Source organism: Ursus arctos, unplaced genomic scaffold, assembly GCF_023065955.2.
Source record: "Ursus arctos isolate Adak ecotype North America unplaced genomic scaffold, UrsArc2.0 scaffold_36, whole genome shotgun sequence".
Classification (NCBI taxonomy): domain Eukaryota; kingdom Metazoa; phylum Chordata; class Mammalia; order Carnivora; family Ursidae; genus Ursus; species Ursus arctos.
Genome location: NW_026623050.1, coordinates 16,162,188 through 16,175,050, shown reverse-complemented (window position 1 = coordinate 16,175,050; position 12,863 = coordinate 16,162,188). Strand labels below are relative to the sequence as shown.

The 12,863-nt window shown below is 34.2% G+C and overlaps 1 protein-coding gene across 2 annotated transcripts in view; it reads left to right on the top strand.

Moving 5' to 3' along the window:
- Positions 1 to 12,863, top strand: part of TRPM7 (transient receptor potential cation channel subfamily M member 7) — a 114,811-nt gene that overhangs the window by 54,427 nt on the left and 47,521 nt on the right. For both annotated transcript variants that reach the window (XM_026518467.4, XM_057306333.1), the window contains 5 exons: positions 2,224 to 2,358; positions 6,559 to 6,612; positions 10,163 to 10,303; positions 10,609 to 10,743; positions 11,312 to 11,592. In XM_026518467.4, coding sequence (XP_026374252.1) covers positions 2,224 to 2,358; positions 6,559 to 6,612; positions 10,163 to 10,303; positions 10,609 to 10,743; positions 11,312 to 11,592 — 746 coding nt within the window. The remainder of the gene's footprint in view (positions 1 to 2,223; positions 2,359 to 6,558; positions 6,613 to 10,162; positions 10,304 to 10,608; positions 10,744 to 11,311; positions 11,593 to 12,863) is intronic.

Sequence of the window (12,863 nt, the reverse complement as noted above, 5' to 3'; positions counted from 1 at the left end):
CTTTCCTTCCTGCTAGAGTTTGTGGTATAATTGTTTTACTGTTTTTCCTCTCCATTTGTTAGGAGTTCAGAATGCATTGAGTGTATGAAGAAATGCAGAACAAAACATAATTTTTCTTTAAACCTTTTTTTTTCAAAATTGGAAATTTTGTCAGGCTTTATTGTTGTTTTAAGGCAGTGGTTATAAACCTAATTCAGATAGAACACTTCTTTTTGTTCAATTCAGATAGAACATATCAGTTTTATTATGAGCTTTTTATTATATGAAAATTGACTTTAAGTGCTTTCTACACAAATTAAAAAAAAAACAATATAATGCCCTATTGTAATAAAGACAAATGAAAGTAACTTACAATAAAAATAGATAGTTCAATGTAGAGGTGCTCAAGAATGGCAACATATAGATGGCATAAGTAATTAGATGCTTGCACTTATTTTATGTAGAATCAGTGTAAATGCTGCAGTTGTGAGTGCACTCTAATACAGGAATGTTGTTAATGACTTAAATTCCATGGGAGCAGAAAAACACCCATTACAAGTACAGGAACAAAGAAAGAGCACGAAGAAGACCAAACAGGAATTAGAGTAAAGTAGTTAATGTTAGAATAAGTAATAACATATCAGAATTATTTGTATGTGATAGAAAGAATCTTAACTAAAATAGGAATAACATGCCATGATAAATTACCAGTTGTTAGTATGAGAAAATAAATAAGTTTTAAAGTGTTATTAGTTAATTTGGCCTTATCTTTAAGTACAATGTCAAAATATTTTCCTTGTTATGATATAGAACTGAGCAGTAAAAAAATACTGCAGAAAAAAGATCTTTCATCTTGAAAACCCATCATGTATAAGGTTTGCATTTAGTCTATATCCTTAAAAAGATCTCGGTGACCAAATCCTTTGTTGAATGATGAAAATAGAGGATAGATTGGAGAAAGAAATGTTAATGGAAGCTACTGTAGAGAAGTTGTATAGTTGTCTAGTAAACTTCTGAAGACAGAATCAGAATAAGATCAAAAAACAAGGGGTAAAAAACCCAATCATTTTGGTATTGATTTTTCACTACAAAGTTTTATTTTATCATATGGTACCAATATTAAAAATATACAGAAGCAATAATATGAGCTATTAAAATATCTTAGTATCATACATATAAAATATATTAATATTAAATATATTAATGTTCTGTTAATAAAATACCCTTTACTAATGATACTTAATGAAATCTCCATATTTGTGTCTCCACTAATTTAATAGCATTTGATTCAGAATTTGTTGGAATCTGTATGAAGAGTCCCTAAAAACTTAAAGGGGACAGCTTGTAAATGCTGACTGATAAACATGTGTTAAATTAAACTCAAACAGCACAGGTTGTGTTGCTATTTGGTGGTGTAACTTTTCTCTAATATGAATAATTTCTGTTAAATTTCTAAAGAAAGCTAAGTACCATCTTATGTAATTTATATGGTAGTTGTATTTTTAGAAAGTTCATTTTGTAAAACAAACCATGACAGTACTTTGTGTTTATATGTAAAGCAGAACTATTGCATTTTTATTTGTAAATATCTAAGGATAACAAAGTTGTGTGAGATATGGGACAATTCCTTTTTGAGTGAAATTGTCTGGTATGTTGTATGATCTCTGGTATCCTTTGAATGTTAGTAATGGCCCCAGTTATTGAAATGATCCCTCCAAAAAAACCTTTCCTAAACATCGAGAACTGTTGCTCTAAGATATTTTCCCCCTGAATTTACTTGATGATGGATACTTTCTTTTTCTTTTTTTTTTCTTTTTTATCCCTATATAACACTCTCCTGCAGAAATACTGCTTATGAAATGTTCTTTGGGGAATGCTACTCTGTAGAGGTCTTTTCTGCTATTCTCTTTATACCTTAAGTCCCAGCCTTTTACTATTTTGTATGGTTTTTTTTTTTTTTTTTTTTGAGGTGGGAGGAGGGACGGAGGAAGAGGGAGAGAGAGAATCTTAAGCAGGCTTCACATGCAGCATGGAGCCGGATGCGGGGCTTGAACTCACAACCCTGAAATCATGACCTGAACCAAAATCAGGAGTTGGACACTTAACTGACTGAGCCCCCCAGGCACCCCTATTTTGCACCTTTTTAATTTTGTTCTAAAACTGTTCAGGAACAAGTAAGGACTTGAATTTAGAACTATTTGTATAATTAGACTATGAAATTAATTAATTTTTATATTCTTTTAGGTTGGGTCCTTGGAACAAGCTATGCTTGATGCTCTTGTAATGGATAGAGTTGCATTTGTGAAACTTCTTATTGAAAATGGAGTAAGCATGCATAAATTCCTTACCATTCCTAGACTGGAAGAACTTTATAACACAGTAAGTGTATGTTAAAATTCTTTGTTGACTATGCTTTATCATCTTTGAGAAGTGTCATTTTACCTGAACATACCCAGTTCTACTGCTAAAACCTTTAATGGTCTACTTGATTACTTGGAAGAATTACAGCCAGTCTTAGGGTTGATTGGTTATGTGACAGTCTGAAAACCTTTCCTTGTTTCTGGAGATTTTCCCTGTCACCATAGTCGTGTAGGAAGGAGGTAAATAACCCTGTCTCCCATTCCTTCCCCTCATCCCCTTTTTAAAACCATGGGATTGGCTTCTTTTTTTAAGATTTTTTATTTATTTGACAGAGAGAGACACAGCGAGAGAGGGAGCACAAGCAGGGGGAGTGGGAGAGTTCGGAGAAGCAGGCCTCCCGCCGAGCAGGGAACCAGATGTGGGTCTCGGTCGCAGGACCTGGGATCATGACTTGAGCCGAAGGCAGACGCTTAACGACTGAGCCACCCAGGCATCCCAGGATCAGCTTCTTAATTACAGAGTCATTGTATTTCCTTTTTTTTTTTTCTTTTTCCTCTTGGTGGTCGTTTGTTACACCAAACTTCTTTTGATGCCTTTTCTTTTCTTTTCTTTTCTTTTTTTAATATTTTTTATTATATTATGTTAGTCACCATACAGTACATCCCTGGTTTTTGTTGTAAAGTTCGATGATTCATTAGTTGTGTATAATACCCAGTGCACCGTGCAACACGTGCCCTCCTCACTACCCATCACCGGCCTTCAGTTTGTTTCTCAGAGTCCATAGTCTGTCATGCTTCATTCCCCCTTCTGATTACCCCCCCTTCTTTATCCCTTTCTTCTGATGCCTTTTCTTAATGGAGAAATTACACATTGTTTTTTCTTTTCTTTTTGTTTCTTTCACATTCATGATTTTGACCTTATGGTATCCCCCTTTTAGCTTACATACCATTTTTCATTTTTTTTTCTAAAGAGCTCCTGAAAACTGTTTTCTTTACAAAGCCTTTTCTTTACAAAGCCTTTTTCATTTCAGGTGTCCAACATTGCCCATGTTACTCGTTTTCCATGTTACCAACATTAGTTTAATTGTACTATATTTTGAGGTACACTCTTAGCAAATCCTGACTTTCTAACTTCTCTGCAAAGCTGTCTGTTCATTCATCAGTTTCTGCCTATTTATCTCCTCCTTTTCATTCCTAATGTCTTTGCACTTTGTCTTTATAGCAGTCATACTATCTCAGTAATCTAATCTGTCCTTTCTTCAAATCAATTCTTTAAACTAATTATTATAATCCTATATTTTACCATATATTTCCCCAGTTAGAAAATCTTTGATAGCTCCCCAGTGTGTATAGAACAATACCCAAGCCCTTAGCTTGATTTCCAAAGTTCTTCAGCTTTTGAAATTTTGTCCTAGCTAACTCTATCACTTGGCCTTTTATTCCCACCCATACCTTCCCATACTGGATGTTTCAGTTATGTTGTCCACCTACTATTTCCCAAAAATAGAAACTTAAAAAAAAAAAAATTTCTTGTTTACACACCACTGGTGTCTCTTTTTTCTCAACTCCTCTCCACTTACTGGAATTGTATTCATTCTTTAGAATGTAGTTCTAATGCCATGCCACTGCCTCCCTGAACCCATTGGCATAGTTAGGTGAGGACAGTTGTATTTTCCCCATTTTTTTTCTTTAATAGTATCTAGCACAGTTAGATTGAACTTTGTTGGCATTCTACTCTTTCTAGCAAACAGATATAAAAATTAAAAGGATTATTCATTTTGCTGAGTAATAAGGTTTATCGCTGAAATATAAAGCAGGTATAAAAATAAAAACTGATCCTGTTAGCAAGGCAGGTAATTTTTTTAATTGTGTAACTCAGAGTTATTAAGACGATAGTTACTTTTCAGCATCAATTATTGATAAAAATGTTTTTAAGGATAAAGGATTATATAACAAAGTAGTGGTTCTCAAACTTTTTGTTATCAGAGTCCTATTACATAAAAAATTGTTGGGGACTTAAAAGAGCTGTTCTAAAGAGGGTTTATTTATGTCAATATTTACCACATTAGAATGTAAAATCAAGAAATTTAAAAAATACTAATTTTAAGTAACAATAATAAATCCATTACATGTTAACACATTTTTCAAGAAAAATAGATTAGTGAGGAGAGTAAGTTTTACTGTCTTACAAATCTCTTTACTTCATAGAAGGCAGCTTTTGAATTTAATCTTACAGTATCACACAACAAGAAGCCTCTGGAAAACTCCACTGAACACTGAGAGAAATGAAAAAATGCAAATAACGTGGTTTTTTTCTTTGTTTTGGGGGGAGAGAGGGGCAAAGGGAGAGGGAGAGAGAATCATAAGCAAGCTGAGCATGGAGCTTGACATGGGGCTCAATCTCACAACCGCGAAATCACGACCTGAGTGGAAACTAAGAGTTGGATGCTTAACCAACTGGGCCACCCAGGTGCCATAAATGAAAATGACAACTTAACATGATTCTGAAAATACTTTTGATCTCATGGACCATCTGAAAGGGTCTTGGGGGCCTTCAGGGAAACTGGACCACACTTTGAAAACTGCTGTATTAAAGTATATTTATTTTATACTAAGAAGTTATATTTAATATATAAACATTAATGGATTAAGATAAAATAGAATTCTAAATATTACATTTCTGTATGATTAGGGAAAATACAATAAAACTTGCCAATACCTAAAAAAATGAAATACTTCATATTTATTTTTTTTAATTAATATATGGAGAAGAATTGCCAAAGAGAACTCAGCTCCTGAGTGGATAGGTTAAATATTATAAAAAGAAAGAGCGAAGTAAGGCAAAATAGAGTTTATACACAGTATAGGTATAGTCATCTTTAGATATTATGTAGAATTTTAAAGGTAGGGTGCCTGGGTGGCTCAGTCAGTTAAGCATCTGCCTTCAGCTCAGGGCATGATCCCAGAGTCCTGGGATCAGACCCCACATCGGACTCTGCTTAGTGGGGAGTCTCCTTCTCCCTCTGCCTTTCACCCCACTCTCCTGCTCTCTCTCTCTCTCAAATAAATAAATAAAATCTTAAAAAAAAAAAAAAGAATTTTAAAGTCAATAAAATAATGTTTTCAAAGAAATAAGAGGTTTACCCAGTTAGATTTGAAAATCTGAAAATCTATTACCAAGTATATGTGATCAAAATGGAAAAGTAGATTGAATTGAATATTATAATAACCTCATAATAATAATAACACAATGGTGGGGGGAAAATCCCATTTGACATTTCTTTTAAACAATAGATTTGAAGTACTGAAAATAAGTCTTGATTTGTACTGCTTAGAATTCACTGCAGTAAGTTTCAGGTGAATCAGAGCACTGTCTAGAAAGAATAATACATTTTTGGCTCATTTACTTCAATCTTGATTTGGGAGATACACAACTGGGTATTTTTTCAAAATACAGAATAACGTCAAAGTAAGATTACTGTAACAATGGAACTTGTGCTTGGTCTACTCTAATAGTATACATAAATCGGAGTAAGATATTAAGATACTTATTTATGGACATAAGTATACCATCCTAACTTCCTTAAGTGGAAATTAAGATGGCATATATAAATGTTAAAAGTTTGTTATCTGAAATATTTAAAGTATTGATGCAACTTGATGGTTAGTGGCAGAAACAAGGTACATTCTAACAAGAAGGGAGTCTACAGGTGCACCCGGTGGCTCAGTCGGTTGAGCATCTGCCTTTGGCTCAGGTCATGATCCCGAAGTCCTGGGATCGAGTCCTGCATCAGGCTCCCTGTTCAGTGCAGGGTCTGCTTCTTCCTTTCCTTCTGCCCTGCTCATGCTCGCACACACTCTCTCTCTCAAATAAATAAATTAAAAAAAAAAATTTTTTTTAAAGAGTACAGCTCCATTATCAATGAAAGAAATGTAAATTAAAGATAGAATTCTAAAGCTCGCAAGCTATGTGTGATTTAAAATTTGTGTTTTTGCATAAGTAAAACATAATCTAAATTATATATCTTATTGAAGGTAAATATGACAGTATGAAATGGTTTATCTTTTTCTTTGCTCCATTTTATGAACAGAACTTATTTAGCTGAAAAACAATATAATTTGAGCAAGAAGGTTCGTAAAGTCCTATAAGTAACAAAAGAAGTTGTTACATTATTTTAGAAGAAAAATAATAGTTTGCTTTATTTTTTTCTCCTTAAAGAAACAAGGTCCAACTAATCCAATGTTATTTCATCTTGTTCGGGATGTCAAACAGGTAAGAGTTTATTTTTGTTTTTGAAAATGCTATTTTAAAAATTGTTTACACAGATGTTCATCTGTTTCTAAAACACATTTAAATATGCATCTTAAAAATAGCAATAAAATGACATTTTTTAGAGCAAGATAAAATAAGGGCTAAATTAAGACTGAGTTTTCTGGGGGCGCCTGGGTGGCACAGCGGTTAAGCGTCTGCCTTCGGCTCAGGGCGTGATCCCGGCGTTATGGGATCGAGCCCCACGTCAGGCTCCTCCGCCCTGAGCCTGCTTCTTCCTCTCCCACTCCCCCTGCTTGTGTACCCTCTCTCGCTGGCTGTCTCTTATCTCTATCGAATAAATAAATAAAATCTTTAAAAAAAAAAAAAAGACTGAGTTTTCTGAGTTTCTAGTCATCTGAGATCTAGTGTGATGAATTTCATAATGCTCATTGATCCATAAAGAAAGATCATTGATAGAATGTATCTTCTTTCTCTGTGTTCCAAAGAAATTTGTTACCTCGACCTATAAAGGACATTGAGTTAACACATTGAGGGAAACACTGGATGATGATCTTCATGGCATATTTTGCCAGTAATAAATGCTGAAATGCTGAAATCATGCATGAATGCTCTCTTAAAATCCACTATTGATCATGACTGAATATACAACACTGTCATATGGTCTGAAGCCATTTTGTGGTGACCAAATTTGGTGTACTAATATCCCCCTTCTCTTCTGTTGGGATTCTTTGAGAATTAATAGTCTTAAACATTTATTAAAGATTTTATAGTCATTTAAAATATTGGTATCTTACAGTTTTATTTTCCTAAGTGAAAAGATAATCATTTAATTGAAATATTTTTTTAGTTTCTAAACTAAAATGCTTTTTTTTCTAGAATTCTTCATTCAAACTTTTACTTGCAATTAAATGTGAGTGTACTATTAAAAAAACTGAAAAATTAAAATAGAAATGCCATTTTCTGTTGTAATTTTTTGTTTTGTCACATTTTTAATACTAAACTAACATCCCATAGGAAGACCATAGACTTTATTATATTTAAAAATATTTTTCTTTAATTCAGTTTTTTCCATGTGTTTTCATTTATAGCTTTATTAAAACATTTCACATGCCATAAAATTGATCCATTTAAAGTGTTTAGTTCGATGGCTTTTAGTATATTCACAGTTGTGCAACTATCACTACAATCTAATTTTAGAGGAACCCTGTACCCATTAGCAGTCACTCCCCATTCCTGCTTTCTTCTCTACTTCCTGCCTCTCTCCTGCCCTAGGCAACTGTTAATCTGCTTTCTATCTGTATGGATTTGCCTATTCTGGACATTTCACATTGATTTGTGGGTTTTTTGGTTGTTGTTAAATTAAGGCTTTTTTTTTTTTCCCCCTAGAAAGCTTGAGTGATGGGGGAGACCTTCAGTCCAGGGGTTTCTTTTTTCTTTCTTTCTTTTTTTTTAAAAAGATTTATTTATTTATTTATTTATTTGAGAGAGAGAGAGAGACAGCCAGCGAGAGAGGGAACACAAGCAGGGGGAGTGGGAGAGGGAGAAGCAGGCTCCTAGCGGAGGAGCCTGATGTGGGGCTCGATCCCATAAAGCCGGGATCACGCCCTGAGCCGAAGGCAGACACTTAACCGCTGTGCCACCCAGGCGCCCCCAGGGGTTTCTAAAACACATTTGCATTATGATTTACTTACGCGGGTTAGCAGAAAAAATTATAGTTTTTAATTCTAGAAACAAGAGATTTGTTATAGATTGATTGTCTTTATATTGGTAGCTATACTAAATAACCCAAATTTTTCTATTTCTGTAAGTGAAAAATCCTAAAGTAAAGGCAGTAATTGACTATTTTCTGATTCAAATTAGTAAGTTGAGCGTTGTAAGTAGTATTTGTATAGTTTGAGAAATTGCGTATCATACTTTTTTTAAGGTATCGCGCATTATTTCCCTTAAGTATTTCCCATTAAAGTGGGATCATATATGGTATTTATCAAATTTAAAAAAGCTAAAAACATGCATGATAATCCTCATTCATAAAGCATATTTTGAGGTTGCTCAAGACAAAAAGAAAAATCTTGCATTTAAGGTGCAAAAATATATATATATATTTTTTAAAGATTTTATTTATTTATTCGACAGAGATAGAGACAGCCAGTGAGAGAGGGAACACAAGCAGGGGGGGTGGGAGAGGAAGAAGCAGGCTCATAGCGGAGGAGCCTGATGTGGGGCTCGATCCCATAACGCCAGGATCACGCCCTGAGCCAAAGGCAGACGCTTAACCACTGTGCCACCCAGGCGCCCCTAAAAATATATATTTTAAAGCTTTTATTTATTTATTTGAGTGAGAGAGAGAGCATGAGCAGGGGAAGGGGGAGAGGGAGAGGGAGAAGCAGATTCCCCACTGAGCAGGGAGTTGGACATGGAACTCTATTCCAGGACGCTCAGGTCATGACCTGAGCCAAAGGCAGACACTTAACTGACTGAGCCACGCAGGCACTTAAAAATATTTTTGATTAATTTTTAAATCAGAGGTTTAAGGAATGTAAGTATCTAGAAATTTAAAACTTCACAGATAAAACCAAATTATAAAAGGTGTAAACGTTTTTAAAAGTCCTGGGGTACCTAGGGGCCCCTGGATGGCTCGGTGAGTTAAGCATCCAACTCTTCATTTTGGCTCAGGTCATGAGCTCAGGGTCGTGAGATCCAGCCCCACATCAGTCTCTGCACTCAGCGTGTGCAGAACTTCTTTCTCTCCCTCTTCCCCTCCCCAGTGTGTGTGCGTGCGTGCTCTCTCTCTAAAATAAAATCTTTAAAAATGTTTTTTAAAGTACTTTATGAAATTGTAATTAGGGAAATGGAAAGAATGATGATGGTAGGAGGGCAGAATTGGTTGATATATGTAAATTGTCTTATGATTAAACCCTTTTAAGATTATTTAGTGAGATTAACCAAATATTTGATTCCGAACAGGCAATCTTCCAAACTCACAAATGGCTCATATTCTAAAAAATTGTTGCCCTGGGAAAAATGAAGTCTTAGTGTTCTAAACAGTGTTATAAGTGGTAGTCTAAATCTTAGATGAGGCTATAAAAACTTGTGTAAACTATAATATAACCAATATAATTTGGGCTAAAAAATACTTATAAGTACTTATGGGCCTGTCTGGAAACATAATTAACATTTATAGCATTGTTTTTGCAGGGAAATGTAATTTATGATAATGTGCAATGGTGAAAATGGAGTACTTGGCCCTCAGAAGTTCCTTTGCCTCTATGTGTGAAGTATTAGGGCAGTGGAAAGATCAAATGATCTTATTGCCATAAGCCATACTTCTGTCCTGAGCACATCTTTGTGACTTCAAAATTTCAGAATCTCCTTTTCTTATAGAAGGAAATGAGGAACAACTTACTTCCTTCTCCTGTAAAGGTAGCTGCTGGCAACCCCAGCGCCCTGTAACAAGTAAACATTTGTCATTTTGTAGAGTGCAGCATTTCTAGGCATGCATGGAAATATTGAGAAATATCCTGTCTATATAAAACTAATGATTTGTTTCCAGGGAAATCTTCCTCCAGGATATAAGATCACCCTAATCGATATAGGACTTGTTATTGAGTATCTTATGGGAGGAACCTATAGATGCACCTACACTCGGAAACGTTTTCGATTAATATATAATAGTCTTGGTGGAAATAATCGGGTATGTAATATTTTGGGGGAAGTCTATATATGTACTTTGTATACTTTGTAAGTTAAAAATTCATGAGAACTCATACACTTTAAAAGTTTAAAATTACTTATATTCTTAGAATGGCGAAAGTAGCATTGTCTTTTAAAAATACATTTTCAACTATAAGACTGCATAGAAATATTTTGTAACTGAAATCCAAAACAAGTCATTTTTTTGTGTGTACATATTTGTACATATGTATGAATGAATTCTTAAATTTTTATGACTTATCAGTATATTTAAATCTGTAAAAACTAATAAGCTTTCATTTTCAGAGGTCTGGCCGAAATACGTCCAGCAGCACTCCTCAGTTGCGCAAGAGTCATGAATCTTTTGGGAATAGGGCAGATAAAAAGGAAAAAATGAGGCACAATCATTTCATTAAAACAGCACAGCCCTATCGACCAAAGGTATGTTCACATAAATTTTGCCTTTTCTGGATTTTGTTCTATCTAATTTACTAGTATTTATGAAACAGAAAACTACTTGTTTTAGCAAGAATGAACTTTTATTTGTAGATAAATCTTTGATTATTCATTTTCCCGTATACAAAAAGATATTTATTATGAGTTAACAATTCTATGTTTTTTATATTTAGCTATAATAAAAAATTTTTTAATGTTTTGATAAATGCTTAACTGCCTCCTTTTATTCCATTTTAACTTGATTAACAACATGTAAGATAAGTGTTTTAGACATAATTTTTCTTCCATTAAAATTATGTTTTATCACATATTAGTTGAAATATTTAGGCCCTTTCTTTAATTTTGGAAAATTTTATTACAATGATTTTTTTTTTTAGAAATACCATTTCCATAAAACCTGAGCTACAATATAAGTATATAAAATTTATAGCACTTTGATTTGTGCAGTTAAATTAGGTTGAAGAATAGTGTAAAGGAGATTTTATAAAAATTCTCATGTTAATGTCATATGGCCTTATTATAATGAATCTTAGACATTTGTTTTCCCTTGAAGATTGATACAGCTGTGGAAGAAGGAAAGAAGAAGAGAGCCAAAGATGAAATTGTAGATATTGATGATCCAGAAACCAAGCGCTTTCCTTATCCACTTAATGAACTATTAATTTGGGCTTGCCTTATGAAGAGACAGGTCATGGCCCGTTTTTTATGGCAGCATGGTGAAGAATCAATGGCTAAAGCGTTAGTTGCCTGTAAGATCTATCGTTCAATGGCATATGAAGCAAAGCAGAGTGACCTTGTAGATGATACTTCAGAAGAATTGAAACAGTATTCTAAGTAAGTCATATTTAATCATTTCAAATTTAAGAAATACAAGGTCATGTTTAAGTGGAGGTTATAGTGTCATGCAATAAATGAGTATATTTATGTATAATTTTATTGGCAAAATTAAAATGTATTTATTTATTATTTACTTTTTTTATTGAGAGGAAGAGGAGAGGGGGAGAGGGAGATAGAGAATCTTAAGCAGGCTCCTTGCTAGGGCATGGATTCAGAGGGCAAGTCTTGGGCTTGATCTTCCAACCCTGAGATCATGACCTGAACTGAAATCAGGAGTTGGAAGCTTAACTGACGGAGTTCCCAGGTACCCCCAAATATATTAGGTACTTCTTAAAATTCAGAAGGAAACTTTCCTGTTTATGCATATAAAAAGAGGTTATTGTTTACAACTCAAGAGTTAAATATGTTGGCAAAAAGAAGAAATGCCAGAAGTTTAATATTTGCCAGTCAGTTTAATAATTGCACATACTAGCAATTAATTAGATTAGGAAAAGTTCCATTTATAGTGGTAAAGAAAAGAAGAAAGTAAGGTTTTGAGCTGTGTTCTAAGGAAATGAATTTAATTCAACTGGGAGGGCATTTCAGAAGGTGGAGCTACGTATATGGAAGAGTAAAATAGTTCACAGAAATTTACACTTAGAGTAATAATGAATATTAAGTTTTCTGGAAAGATAGTTTGTAGGAAACTTTGTGATAGAAAATAGGACTTACCTCTCCCAAAATGGGCTGTCTTTGGAAGAGAGTAAGTGTTATTACTGAAAATAACTCAAGCAGGGATCTTACAATCACTTACTCTGTGGATCTAAGATTCAGATATTTTTTATGATTAGGTTAGTCCCTATTTGCATTATTTCTACTGGGTACCAAACCCTTTTGATTTTTTTTTTTTTTAAGATTCTGTTTATTTATGTGAGAGAGAGAGATAGCAACAGAGATAGCGAGAGAGAACACAAGTGGAAAGGAGAGGGAGAATCAGGCAACATGGGGCTCGATCCCAGGACCCTGGGATCATGACCCAAGCCTGAGGCAGATACTTAACCACCTGAGCCACCTGGGCGCCCCTACGTTTGAAATACTATATAGATAAGAGTTTTTATACAGAGCAGCTAAACATTGTCAGTTTGGGTTTCCTGTGAGACTGGAGTTTTATTTCCAAGACCAGTGGAAAATGCTCTGGAGTCACCTTTTCAGACTTGTTCTTAATGTGCCCTATTTTAATATTTGTGATATCTGGATAGTGATAGATATCTGGAAACAGCTACTATGAT